Genomic DNA, 15,408 nt, shown 5'->3' on the forward strand with positions numbered 1-15,408 from the left:
CAAGTCCCATGGCTTTCTCTCCATACCTATGACACCTAGGCCTACACCACTTATACCCTCATACCAGTATCTCAGCTCCTCAAAAAGACCATCAGCTTGAGAACTATGTCTGTAACTGATTATATCCTTTTTAGCCCCAGCTATGCCTGTTTCAGTACGCTGCACAGAGCAGGCATTAAACAAACATAAAATTTTAACAAATTTTAGGAGCATGATTTTCCATTTATTTGGCAAAGGAAATCACTAAGTATATTTGAGTATGTTCACATACATGCATCTGTGTGTGAAAGGGGTGTGTGAGTGTGCGCGCACACGTGTGTGTAAGGAGAAAAACGTCAATATAAACAAATGAAATTTCTGAGCAGAGTATCTCAGAAGGATTAACAAAGAAGTCTTGAAGAGTATGTTTCACTGATACAAAATCTAGAAAAGAAATGTTGTGGCAAAAGGGAAAACATCATTATGGCAGGCTATAATACGGACCTTGATTGGTCACATTTTAATGCAATTCCTCTTGCAGGCATGTAAGCAAACACAAACATCACAAATAATTGAAGGGCTTGGTTGCTCAATTGAAACAGTAATTTCTCTCAGGAGGGAGCCGCTTTGAAGATAACGCGTGTAATGTGTCTGAATATGCCAGATCACTCTTCAGCATTCTACAGGACTGGAAAACAATCTGAAAAATCTATGACCACAAATCACTGCTTTAAAATTACAGTAGGGAATACCCTTCTCAGACGAAATATACATCTGTGAATCCGGAAGAGGACGCAACTAGGGTCTAACAAATGCTATACAAAACCAAAGTTAAAAAGCAGCAAACATCAGCACTGATGTTTCAAACAGAAGGCATATGGAAACTACATATCAGTAAGTCTGTCATCAATTCTCAACAACTCTCCAGACTAATAACTGAATAGACAGTGAAAGCACTGAAAAAACAATGTGATAATTGTTCATGAGTTTTCTAAGAACATTTACTTTCTCTTTTGATAGTCTTTCTAAATCGGAAAACTAGAAATACTCTACCTTAAATTCAGTAGCAGTTGGTAAAGTTCCTCACGAAGTCACTACAGACAGACTGACAGAAAAATGGGCACAGACTTGAGTTTTAGCCTGGGTTCCACAACTTACTATGTGAATAAAAGCAAGTCACTTAACCTCTGGGAATCTTGTGCTCCTCAACTGTGGAACAGATAACATCTGTCAACTATAGAACAGATAACATCTATGCTATCTCCTTCCCAGAGTTAAGGACTAAAAGTGCCAATGTATTCACAGGCAGTGTTAAGATTTCTTGGGCCACACATCCCTTTGAGAATCCAGTGAAAGTGATTATCTCCCTTGCCCCCCCAAATGCACATTCCCACAAAATTAAAGGTACAACTTCAGAGGGCCCATATAGAATCCGGAAGCCAGAGCTTCTGGTTCAGCTGTATGCCCAGAGCCTACCACAGGGCTCTGGAATACAGTAAGCACTCAAAAACTGCTGAATGAATTTTTTTTTAACTAGAAAAACTGATACATTCACAATCAATTAATCAACCATATACATAAACAGTATTGATTAACTGACAAACCTGACTGGCAGTATAAATGGTACAATTTTTTCTAGATGACTATTTGGCAACAGGTACCAAGAACTGCCTTAAAAATGTTTAGAACCTTTGATTCAGTAATTCTACTTCGAAGAATTTATCCTAATAAAAGATTCAGAGATGCATCAAAATACTTCTATGCTAGGATAGCTAAATGCATTGTTATTTCTAATAGGGGAAAAAAAGAGAGAAAGGCAAGGAAGGAAGAAGGAAAGAAAATAAGGAGTATCTTGTAATTGCAAAATGGGGGGAAATTATAATATCGAGTTATAGAATACTACACAAACACATTTTAAAAAGAGTAATTAACAATGTGAGGACAAGCTCATAAGATGTTAAGAAAAAAGAGGAGTAAAAACTAATTTATACATAACTTATTAAATGAGCTAGCAAGTGCTTAAAACAGTATTAAGCACATAATAAACACTATACAAGTGCTCATTAAATATTTTCAAAAATACATATAACATGAACCCAATTTTAAAAAATTTTAAATAATGTGGATGAATGTAAAAAAAGTCAGAGAGAAAATATTACTGCTATTTATATCCAGGTGATTTTTAAATTCTTCTTTACATTTCTGTAGTTTCTAAATTTTGTACATTGATTCTATATCATTGTTACAATCAGAAAAATATATACACATACATTCCTTTGAAAACAAAAAAGGCATGTCAATCTGAGGAGAACAATGTTATCAACAGTTTGAATAAGAATTTATAAAAAAAATCACACTTGTTAAATTTGCAGTTAGCATAAAGTTTAAGCAATTGCTAGTACCAAGAACTCAAATACCTAGACACAATTCAGTACAAGATTCATATTATTTGGTCTGCCTAAAACATGCTTGAAACCAACAGGACAAAATATTGCATCAATTTCCCAGACTTCCAGTTAAACAAGGTAGATTAACCACAAGTGTCTCTTCCCTCTTGAAACTCCATTAAAATGTCAATAATGGAACAAAAAGGATGGAGGTGCATGAGGACAAGAAGACAGTGAAAAAAGATTTCAACAAATTTTGGGGAAATGGAAAACAAATGGAAATGGCAAATGACTAATAAGGCAGAGGAAACCATAGCAGCAGGGAGGGGATTGTTGTCACAGAACATGGGAGACACTCAGGACTTGGAGGCACCACAGATGTCAAGAGGTAGAGGACAGACGTAGGGCTGAACACATAGGGGGATCGTATAAAAATATGCTTGCGGAGGGACTGGATGCCCAGGTCCCCTCCTCCACCCATCACACTGCTAGATGAATACCCGCTACTTCCCCCTGCAGTAGACCAGAGACACTGCCCCTAGAGAACTTCAGCAGAGGGCTCAAGAATCAGGAAGAGCAGGAACAGTAGAACCCAGGGACTGAACACAGGGGCGGGGGTTATCTTAAATAAAAATCTTTAGACTGGAAGAAAGGAGCTGCTCCCTCTCAAGCCCTTTCCCTTCCCTCTAGTATTCAGGCTTTACCACTCAGGCAGATACCTCTAGAGGAATTCTGCATAGTGGTTAGGAGCTCAAACTCTAGTGCTGGGCTGCCAGGGTTCAAATCCTCACTCCACTGCTTTCCACCTGTGAATCTTTGGACAAGTTACTTAACCTCTGGGCACCAACTTCCTCATCTGGAAAACTGGCATAATACATCTCATAAGCTTATTCTGTGGTTGAAAACAGTCAAGACTGAGAATCTGTGAACTAGAAATACATAAAGCTCCAAGCAGCCCTTAGCATAGCTCCCTAAATGCAGTATTCTCACCTTACCATTTCACTCTTGAGAAGTAGAAGAAATACTAACAAAATAATTTTACCCCTCTGTTAAGTTGGGATATTTAAGGAAGAAAAATTCAAGGGAAGATCAATAAAATAAATGAGGGGAGGAATCCTCTAGAAGTCAACAGTTTTTCAACAAGTAACACCCTTCGTTACACTGCTAGAATTCTCACATGAGAGGAAGGAAACTGTTTAGGAACTGCTATTTCAGATCATCTAATGATCAGAATGAACCAATTATCATAAGGAACAAATAGGCACAAACCCTCCAGGTGCCAGACTATTTATTAAGAGTTCACTATGTCTTATCAGCTAAGAATCCAATAGGGAACAAGAATGTCCCTGCCCTAGCAGAACTAACTAAAATACCCAGCAGACCAGTGCAGCAGCTTTATAACTGCTAACGCAAAATCAAGTTGGAAGCATAGCCGCATACTATGTGCTATTAGTATTCACAATGACCATTTTTTTAATGTAAACTATCAGGAACTTTGATGAATGATCTATATGCATTATGTCATTTAAATCTGACAATTCTATCAAGTGGATATTATTTCCCTTATTTCATGGATGAGGAAAATGAGATCAGAGAGGCTGAATAATTTGTCCTTGACTATACAGGTAGGTAGAGCTGAGATGCATCAAGTCTCTCTGACTCTAAAGCATGTGTTCTTTCCACTCCACGATGGCCAAGATTCTAAGAGGTACCTTGAAAAATTAAAGGGTAATGAATTCAGGTCTGGTTCAAGGATATCCAACTTAAGCCTGCCCTTCTCTCTCCAATGATGTCTAAATGTTCTCAATGTAGCATTTTGTCTAGTGGTAGTATGAAGACTATCAGGAAGAAAAAAAAAAGTTGTGCATAAAATCACAAAAGAGAGGCATCCTACATTAGATTTAAAACTATCATTGTTCCCTAAAATCGTCTATTTAGTGACCTTCATTTTATGAAACAATATCCATTTAGCTTGACAGAATCTACTAGATTTTAAAAAGGTGTTTTTGTATGCACGTGTCAGTGTGTATTTATATATATATAATATATATAGTTTTTCTAGTTTCACAGAACTTCCAAAATTTTATTTTATTTGAATATATTTGCCTTCAGAAGAACCTTTAAAAATCAAATATTTAAAGGATGAAAGATTAACAATGTAACTATTTCTACAGTTCACATACAGAGAGTTTAAGTTTCCATGACATTATCAGTATGCTATGATGTTTCTTGGGTAAGTCATTTCATCTTTGGCTTTGACTAAGGTGACTCGTTAGAAATGACACAATCTCTAAGGTGGATCCCACCTTTAAAATTCCATGCTACTACAAATAATAACCAGGAAATCTCACAAAACACTTTTTAAAGCATAGTCAACTTTGTCTTTGAACAGGATAAGCTAGGGGCTACAGTAGAAGGAGAAATCTAATCAGCATTTACTATTTCATCTGGACCACTTAATTTGGCAGGTCCGTTAGCAGCACATCCGTGCTGGAGTGCAGAGTTGGCAAGACTCCAAGGAAGCTCCAACTCTTAGAAAGTAACACCTGTCTAGTTCTGATTTTCATCTAAAGGTGTTTAATGCGAAAGGAAAATTAATCACTTTTACAGCTCATGAAAACCACACTTTTCTATCTAAATAATCTTTCCTATCTCAGCCTCAAAGAACTGATAAAAGAAGAATGGTTAAGACAGCTGAATGAGTACTCTTTTTTAGTAAATGAGAGTGAGGATTTCAAAAGGTGATGAAATCTGTCCATAGTGGCAAAGCAAGACTCAAGGTTTTTACCTATTCTCTCTCCCTGGTTCCTTACTAAACTAGAAACGTATGCCAAATATGGGAAAGGAGAGACAGTATGTGAATAAATGTAGTATTGAGGTTCTCAAAAATCACATACTCTAATCTAAGTTTTCTCTTTATGTGTGATTAAATATTTAAATCATCTTATTAAATTAAAACAAGCCTCAGGGCATGTTTACAATAATTCATAAACTTATATAGGCCAGGTCACTGTGGCTTAAATTTACAACTTAATTTTATAATTAAGTTCCAAGGAATATTATAGGGGGAAAAAGGGCTGTAAATATGTATACCTATTAACAACAACAGTAATAAAAAAAACCCTAAAAATAAGAATAAAATTTAACAAATCAAAGTTAAACATTATCTTCAAAATATTATCTTTAAAATATTTCATTTCACATTCTCCTCCCAAAAAACTAAAAATACCAGAGGTTAGTTACTGTTCATTTTATACATGTAGACACTGAAGTCAACATTGGCGTAAACAACTTTACTAAAATCAATATAGTAAAAGAAATAGGATTAAAATTCAAAGCTTCTGATTACAAGATCCATGCTCTATTCAAAAATAAAGACAAAGATCCTAAAAATTCAGTTCCTCAGGCTTCTGCTCATCAAGTTAAAAATGTCTATGCAGGAAATACACACTCTGACAAACTCCACACAGAAAAATAAAAAGTATAAACACACTCACAGGAACTGATACAAATAGTTAACTGCATAATAAATAGGTAAGGCAGATTTTCTTCAATTTTAACAAGTCTTTGACTTAAAATTTTAAACCACACTATCCTATAGATCTTGAGAGGATAAATCAATACAATACTGACAAATACATGGAGGCTTTACACCTAATTTTTAAGTATCCGTATACCCCATTACATCTCCTCACCTCCAGAAATTACTTCATTAGGAAACTGTGGAGGCTTTCCCCAACCACATCATGTCCAACCACTAAATGTTTTACTAGAAAACACTTCTAAGGAGTAAATATGTTAAGGAAATACAATTTTACAGTAATTATTTATTTTATTATTTCATAAATATTCAAAAAAATCTTTCTTAGTTACTATTATATCTTTCTAAACGTTAAGTTAGAGACTAAAACATTTTTTAGAGGCTAGAACAGTGGTTCTCAACCAAGGACGATTAGCAATGTTTGAAGACTTTTTTGGCTGTCACAACTGGAGAGTGCTACTGGCATCTAGGGGGTAGAGGCCAGGGACTCTGCTGAACATGCTACCATATACAGGACATGCTCCTACAAAAAAAAAGAATTATCTGGCCCCAATGTCAATAATGCCAAAGTTGAGAAGCCTGGTCTACAATCTAATTCTTATTTTAAGGACTATTAAGGTTTACATACCTTTGAATTTAATATCCAGACCACTAAATTCCAATTCAACTCCTTGGAGTGCTTCTCCCAGAGTTTCATGGTAATGACTGATACTTTTTTTTGACCCCACACAGAATGGAAGTGAAAAGTACTTGTATGTCTCTTGGCGATTATGGTAGGGCCCAACAGTATTCATCCATAAGACAACTTCCTCTTTATCTTGATACTGAAACAAAAAAAAAAGCAAGTAAGAATATGTTTTTAAAAAAATCTAATTCAAATTAAGGAAATATTTGCTTCTATTGTAAACAAAAATGTACTGTCTCTATAGGAAGCTATAAAATACTGGAAGCTTGTTTCAATATAATGATCGATATGCACACATTAAAAATGAAATTCAGTGAATTTTAAAATTATATCCTCTGATTGTCGTCTCAGGCAGATCCACCTTTTCCAAACTTTGTTTTACAAAAGATACTGTTTAAACAAAATCCAGTAACCCATAAGAATGTTATAAGTAATACTTACACTATCAAATAAAGGTAAACCTAGAATCAACATGATTCACCAAGCTAACATGGACAAGGAAGGAGGAAACAAAATCAATGGTTTATCCACAACCTTACATTAATCACTAGAAACTCAAAAGATTTAATACTGCCAGCAAGCAGAAATAAAATTTCATCTCCTTTCTTTTCCATGGCCATTAATCAAAGTACCAGAGAGGAGAGAAATGACTGAACAAGAGAAGAGAAAGCCATACCATGAAATCCCCATATCCCACTCAAGGGAAGACAAGTAACATACGCAAATTTCTTTGAATAAATAATTACGGCTTTACCCATCAGTGAATATTACACGTAGCTAGATCTGGAGTTGTGATCCGATGACTCTGGGTAGGTGACTTCACTTTTCCAGGGTCCAAATGGGGGGGATCTGCCAAAGATTTCTAAGATCTCCTCAAGTTTAAAAATCCAATGCTTCTATGAAAAGCAATTACCTGAGTAATCTTACAACTAGAAATCCTAATTAGCAATGTAGAGAAAATATAGGATGCAGTTTACGTCAAGTAACAGCACAGAAGTTAAATCATTGAACCATTATTTACTGAGTGCCAACCATGTGCCAATAATTGTGTCTGTAATTGAAGATACAGCTTTGAACAAGACATGTACCCTGCCCTACTGGAGCTTAGAGCCTAAAGGGAAAGATGGACACTAAACAAGCAATTATAATAAAGTAGGGTGCTATGAAGTATATAAAAGAGGAAGTGATCCAACTAGCCTACCAAATAGTACCTCCAGCCCTCCATCTAAAAATACCATATGATATCACTCATATGTGGAGTCTAAAAAAAAAAAGACACAAATGAACTTATTTATAAAACAGAAACAGACTCACAGACATAGAAAACAAATTTGTGGTTACAAGGGGTAAAGCGGGTAGGGAAGGGATAAATTGGGAGTTTGAGATTTGGAGATACTAACTACTATATTTAAAATAGATAAACAACAAGTTTCTTCCATATAGCACAGGGAACTATATTCAATATCTTATAGCAACCTATAATGAAAAAGAGTATGAAAACAAATATATGTATATATGGCTGAAATATTATGCTATACACCAGAGATTGATACAACATTGTAAACTGACTATACTTCAATTTTTTAAAATTACATTTCTTTCTGGTAAAAATAAATTAATTAATTAAAATTAAATAAACCTAATAAACATTTTCAATCAAAATTCAGCATCTCTAAAACCAAACTCATCCCACCCAAACCCAACTACCTACTTTGTTTTTCTAACGGTACCGTCCTCTCAGACATAGAGACTCAAACCCCAAGTCCCTCTGCAGTCCAAAAACATTGATGTGTCTACTCTCATCTGAAGCATCTGCCTCTTTTGATTCATACCATCGCCATCCTAGGACTTAGATCTAATCACTTCATCTTCAAACAATAAACTTCTTACTGTTCATAAAACATCACCCAGGTCATCAAGGAAATAAAAAAACTACCTGACTTTTTGAATACATAAGACAAGCATCAAGCATAGAACGAGGTGTTGAGGCTATAAAGATGAATAAAATACTGTCCTTCCCTTTAAGTAGTTCACTATTCATAGTGGAGCCAGGCAAGTAAATAATTAACAATGAATAAATTAAGTGTTATAATTAAGGTAATAAAGGACTATTGTAGCAACAGTAGTCATTCGATTAATTCTGCTCTGGCCGAGAAGAGTCAGGATGAAAAACAATATAGAAAGTCATAACCTGTTTCAAGTGAATTAAAAAAAACAAATGCAGATAATCTTCATGTATGAAGGAGTCAATCAAAGATCTGAATGTATACATAGATCCCCATTTGTAACTGCTCTTGTTATTTTAGGGTGTTGACAAATAAACTATGCCACCAACTCTTTCATCCAATGCTTAAGGTCACAGAGCATTAATCAACCAAGGGACTCCTTTCTGCATAGATACAGATAAGGATATAGCGAAAGAATTTTCAAAACAGTGTTCTAAACCAATCACTATCCACTGAACAGAGATGGTATCAGAACTGAAACCTGTTCACTGAACACAAAGCTCTCTGCACAGTATCATGTACACAAAAAATATTCAATAAATATGATGAAAAATACTGAAGAAATGCTGAAATATAAAGTTCATTGGCAACTTAGTAAAAGTCTGAAGTATGTGTACTGCCTGCAATAGTAACTTTTAGAGAAATAAGAAAGGGGAGGTAACAAAATGCAACCATTTAAGACTAGAACACTGAAAGACAGCACTTATTCTTGCCATTAATCCTGCTGAGTCTGCAAAAATTTCATAAATGTAACTCGTGAAAAACAAGCACAAAACCCCTTTTTCTACAAATCCTAATACTCATATCCCTTTAAAAATAGACAAAAATTTGAACATAAATACTTGTTAAAATAAGGCAGCCATTTATTTTATACAAACTGAAACATAAGATGAAAACAATTTAAGGGTCATAGTGTGTGTTAAACTACACATTCTGAAGTTACCCATTTTAAACATTCTTGAAACTTTAGTGGGGTAGTAGTGTTGTGATGAGATGATGCAAACTGTACTATAACAAAATATGTACCATCCTGTAACCGAGGATTCCTTCTGAGAAGAGGACTGAAATAGTAATTAGAAATAAACACACATGTAATATATACACAAACATTCATACATGTTCACACACACATACACACCAGTTAGGGTGAATACCCAGGCAAAAACGTTTCTTTTCTTTTATAATGCTCCTTATGCAGACCAGTCAGATTTCATGAATTTAAAATGCTTACTTTTCATTACGGTTTTTGATTATCCCTGAGAATAAGTGTTCCCAAGACAAGGTCAAGAGAGGAATTCTTTTTCAAGAGAAAAAGATGTGTTAAAGTATCTTGAAATTTGAAAATACCAAACAGAAGATTTCACACAACTTTTTAGGGAGAAAAACCTTTCCTTTCCGTAAACTGCTGGGAGAGTCCCAGGGCTCCCCAACTCCACGGGAAGAGAGCAACAAGTATGGCTCTTCCCTCCACCCTTGGCCAAAAGGCTAGTCCAATTCACTTTCAAAACATTCCAAGAAATCCTAGCAAGCTCTTTTTAAACACATTCCTTGAAAACCTCTGAGGTGGCCAATGACACTAAGACAGAGTTTGATAACTTACCTGCAGCATGTAACCAGAAGAAGAGGAGAGAAAAAGTCAAGCAAGCACAGCAATGGACCACGGGACCCCTGAGCATGGGGATGATTCCTTCCACAAGGCCTCCCTAGGAAGCAGCCAAAGGACAGGAGGCCAGTCCAGACCCCTGCATTCTTCACCTCACTGTTCCACTCATTTTCCAGCCCTTAGAAGTTTCACTGTTAGACTCAACTTCTGTGCTGTCTGCTCCAGCCAAGGTGGCTTATAATACTGTCTTCCTTTCCTTTCCGACTCCACCTTGTTTTTTACGTCATTTCCCCAAATCTATAATAGTTTCCTTCTACCCACCTAGCCAATTCCTACTTATCCTTCAGAACTGCCCAAATCCTCCTTTCCCAAGTCCTCAGGTAAAGCCTTAACTGACCAATCGCACATGCACATGCTTACCATCTTTTGTGATAGTATCATTAGCTTAACACTTAGTAAGCACATACCATGTGCCAGGCATAGTTTTAAGATCTTTACATAAACATTTAACCTCTGAAAACTTTATGACAGGTCGATTATTTCCCCCATTTTACAGATTCAAACAAAGTAAGGAAACGTCAAATAACTTGTCCGATTGTTCTAATTAGTATCACGTTTATAAGTTTAGAACTACACTCTCGATAATCCCCAGTCAGCTTCATTAACTGAAGAGTAAAAACGAAATGAAGGAAATCTGAGGAAAGTGCAGTTGTACAAAGTACCTGAGGAAGTGCTGAAGCTAACTGTGCTCTAATCTCAAAAGGAATGACCTTTATTCTCAAGAAGTCACAGATGCTGGGTCTCTCATTTAAATACTGTTTACATGCTGGGAAAGAGCAGGTACAGAAGTTTCCCTCCTTGGCAGAGATCGTGAATTACTTTTTCTCAGGAGGAATACTTCAGGAGAAAATGTTACTGACTGATGTACTTATGTAAAATCTGAATAAAGAAATCGGAATCCATAGACAGGCAAAGGACTGCAGGCTCAGAATAAGCACCCAAATGCCATCATTTTTATGGGATGAGGGGAAAGATACGTATTGGCTTTAAAATGCGCATCTGAGAAAGCAAAATTCAATTCTGAAAATGTTTCAGAGATCATAATTTTGGGGGGGTGAGTATAGCTCAGTGGTAGAGAGCAGGCTTAGCATAGCAAGGTCCTGGGTTCAATCCCCAGTACCTCCATTTAAAAAAAAAATTATAATTTCAACACCTTTTAATTATTTAAAGTGCCTACATCAGAATTCTAATACAAATAAATTAGAAGTGTATTTTTGGATAGTCTCTTGAGATAAGTGCTCTTTCTCTCAAAATAGCTTTGTACCTAGATAAACTCTCAGCCTACCATAGAGTACAGCTGAAAATAGGCCAATGAAATATGGCAATTCCTAAAACTAAATCTATATTAAAGCACTCATAAATTCACTTGTAGTAAACAGTTTGTTCTCTTTATAAACCTTCAAATATGTTTTAAGAGCTCCTATACTTCCAACAGAGATAAACATTGAAGGCTTCATTTGCCTAAGTAAAGGAAACAAAACATTTCTGAAACTACTGTTACAGTGTCTATGGCAGAGGCTGGCAGTAGGCTACCCCAGGCCGACTGGGTTGGCCGACTGGCCAACATGACCTACTTTGTGTACCCAATGAGATTTTAGCCTAGGTAGGTCCCCTAGACCACAACAGGCATCCCCAGGACTATGCATCTTAAATAAACAATGGCCTGCATTTGTTCACTGACTTAAGCAATAGGGTTCCATGTTTCTAACACTGCATATTCTTATCCCGAGTAGCTCCCTAATTACTCAAGTCACTCAAAAAGCACTGGTTAAATGCCACTTGTTGTGCCAAGCACAGAGCCTGGTATGTAACAGACCCTTCCCCCCTATAATTGATTTTGTGATCTCAAGGAAACAGAACTCATAAAAATTCAAGGCTTCCTGTGCCCTGGATTATTGTTTTTTTGGTGCTGACATTTTTACATAGTATTACTATGGAAATTATATACACAGGTAGAAAAAAAACAAGACTAGAAATCAGGTGGCTCAGATTCTTTCTATGGCCCTGGGCGAGTCACTGGGCCTCTTAAGGCCATTGGAAAATGAGTGTGTTGAATTCAATGGTCTCAAGTCTTTCCAGGTCTAAAATTCTGATTCTCAACTTGCAATCTTTTTAATGAAGTCCTCTGGAATCTGAGAAGACATTATAATCTAACTCTAGATGATTCCAAGTGCTCCAAGTTTCAGAAAATCAAATAAGAATAAGCTATACCCTACACATCTTTCATTTACTCTAAAGAGTTCTTTTTATGACCCTTCAATCACTTATTAAGAGACTGTCTTTCATGAAAGCGTTCTTTAATTTTTATTTAAAAGTGTTCTGTAATTCATATGATTCAACTTTAAAAAAAACTTAAAGGAACACAGTTTTATATATTCTACATGTGTATATTGTCTAGAAGTCAGCAGCACATTTCCTTCTCATTATTATTCTGAGAATATTAAAAGAGCTTTGGATAAACACATAAAAATGCCACGAGTCCAATGCACAGCTCAATCCTGACTGAGTAGGTAAAGTAAGAGAAATAAAGGGCTTTGTGGAACTGCATAAAGTAGTTCGTCGCTCCTTCTTAGGACCAGCTACAAAATTTGTAGGGCCCAGCACAAAAAAGCTCCGTGCTCAAAAAGTAGTAAGAATTTCAAGATAGTGACAGCAGAGCATTAAACCAAGCACAGACTGTAAGTGCCTACACATATTACAGGTCACATGCCCACAAAGTCGGCCCTATCCCTCTTTAATGCTAACCCAAACATATCCTCAGTAACAACCCATTATGGAGTTAGACTTACCCAAACATTTCTTTTGAGCACTTAAAAACACTATCAACACAGAACTACTCAATTTAATACCAAGTGTTTTTACCATCCTATTTTTAGGATAAAGGGCTATGAGAGCACAGAAGACTATTAATTCAGACTGAGTTCAAATCCCACCTCTACCTCTACTGGTTATGTGGCCTCAGGCAAGTAACTTACCTTCTCTGGCATCAGTTTTCTCACCTATTAAAAGGACATAATGTCATCTACCTCAATATTATCAATATATATTTAAAATATGAGTCAACACATATAAGTACCTAGAACAGTGCCTACCACATATTGCTACAAAAGCCTTATTAGTTATTATTTCTATTTGGAAACTGGCTTCACAGAAAGTTTATCTAAAGGGCAAACTACAACTTCTGAAAATCGTTTTTTAATTAATAATCCAATTCCACAAGTATTTATTAAACACTTAACTCAGCAACCTTTCCTTGGCAATTTTTCTCTTCCTTCCGTATCATCTTCACTAGCTACTTCTTGGTGGGAACAAATTCACTTGATGATACCCTTTTCAGTACTGTTATCTGCTTAAGGTGAATGCCTAGTTTTCAAGAAATATTTTCAGGAAACTGTAAGAAGTAAATTATTTTGGCTAACAGCCAAAAAAAATGACTGACACTTAATTTTTTGGTTATATCTTAATTTCATTCTTTCTATAACTGCTTAAATAGGTATTCGTAATGGGTAAACAAATTTTTTTGTCCAGCAATTTTCTCTACATACCATAGACTCTCAAAAATCTTTTATCAAATATTTTATATTCAATTTCTGGCTTTAAAAATTTTAATGTTCCTGGCAATAAAATTTCAGTGAAATTGATGTTTACATTTTAAATCTGTGAATTAATCTAAGGCCTTTTTACTCACCTCCAACTTAATTAATACATACCTTTCCCTATTTACAGCAGTTCATACAAAACATGGGCTAAAAGTGTAAAATACTACTCTTAAGCTTATTTATGACTCTGTGGTGGAACTATACTTAAGAAACAGTTCTGAGTTTTACATGGTAACTTTCCCTAAATGTTCAAAACATAGAAAAATATTAGTAACCATACCATTAACAAAAAGGATGCCCATTGAAAATGAACACTTCTTACACTTTGAGATAAGTTTCTTATGGGAAAAAAACAATAGGAAAGTGTTTAACCTGTGAACAAAATTATCTTAAGGTGAAAAGTCACAAATACAGCACAAAGACATGTCACCAACTTGGAACTGTGTCCCTTTAATAAATACACAGGTAAGAAGTTTCAGGCCGTGATTGAAGGTACAACAGCCAAAAGTCTGTAACTTTTGTTAGCTAAAATAAGAGTCCAGCTAACCCAGGGATACAGAAGTCTGGCTGCTTCATTTCCCCGCTTATCAGGAATGACAGAAGACTCCCCCAAATCTTTCAGAATTAGTACTACACTACCTCTTATGCAAAACCATGTCTTTAATGAATTAAGATCTAAAGGCACAACTACTCACAAGCAACCTCTAATTTACATGACTTTACTGCCCTGCCAATCTACCATTCAGAATGCCACTGAGCTACAGCCCTAAGTGAAAGTCACTTGAAGAGTGGTTAAGATTCAAGCTTTGATGTGGAAAATGCTAATTAAATAACCAACCAATCGATTTTAGGCCAAACGCAAAACGGACTGTTCCCGGCTAGACAAGAGGACTGGGAAACTCGAGCCCCCTTATAGTCAGAAGCTGCCTAGTTAGAGACCAGTGGGATGGGAGCCTCATCTAGAGGCGAGAACAGGGTGAGGAGAAAGTTACAAGAAAGGCCTCGCAGGCGGGTGCGTGTGGTTGAGCGCCTGTACACGTGTAAAGAGCTCTTCACCCCAAGTTTATCAAGGCTGTCCCCAAGCCAGGATTCTAATCCGGTTTAGGGAGAAGAGGGAAATAAAGGCCGGTGAGGACCATAAAGCGGTGGCTATTTCCTGGTTAGTGTATGACGGGTAATACGTGGTGCGTCCATCTTCCGCCGTGTCGTAGCCCCAGCAGCCCGGGCTCAGCTCCCTTTCCTCGGGGGACACCAGTGCCAAGCCTGACTGCCTGCGACCCCCAGTCCCGCAGCTAAGTGAGCCCCGACCCTCGCCCTGCTTCTTTACGGGCTCCCGGGGCCCCCAGACCCAGGGGTGCGGCGCCATTTAGGTCCGGGTTGGGGAAGCAGGCCCAGGCACTACGGGAGCGAGTCCTGTCCCGGGAGCGCACGGAAATGCCTCCTCCCAGCTCCCGGAGATCCTGCCCCGCCAGGCCCAACCGGAAGGCGCCCTCGGGCGGCCGCAGGGCTGGGCCGGGCCGGGCCGCCGGGCCCTCCAGGCCGCGCCGG

At 37.0% G+C, this 15,408-nt stretch overlaps 1 protein-coding gene across 1 annotated transcript in view; it reads right to left on the reverse strand.

Moving 5' to 3' along the window:
• TM9SF3 (transmembrane 9 superfamily member 3) overlaps positions 1–15,408 on the reverse strand; it is a 56,137-nt gene that overhangs the window by 40,373 nt on the left and 356 nt on the right. Inside the window, exon 2 of the mRNA XM_072971702.1 lies at positions 6,536–6,731. Coding sequence (XP_072827803.1) covers positions 6,536–6,731 — 196 coding nt within the window. The remainder of the gene's footprint in view (positions 1–6,535; positions 6,732–15,408) is intronic.

This window comes from Vicugna pacos, chromosome 11 (genome assembly GCF_048564905.1).
Source record: "Vicugna pacos chromosome 11, VicPac4, whole genome shotgun sequence".
In the NCBI taxonomy this organism is placed as follows: domain Eukaryota; kingdom Metazoa; phylum Chordata; class Mammalia; order Artiodactyla; family Camelidae; genus Vicugna; species Vicugna pacos.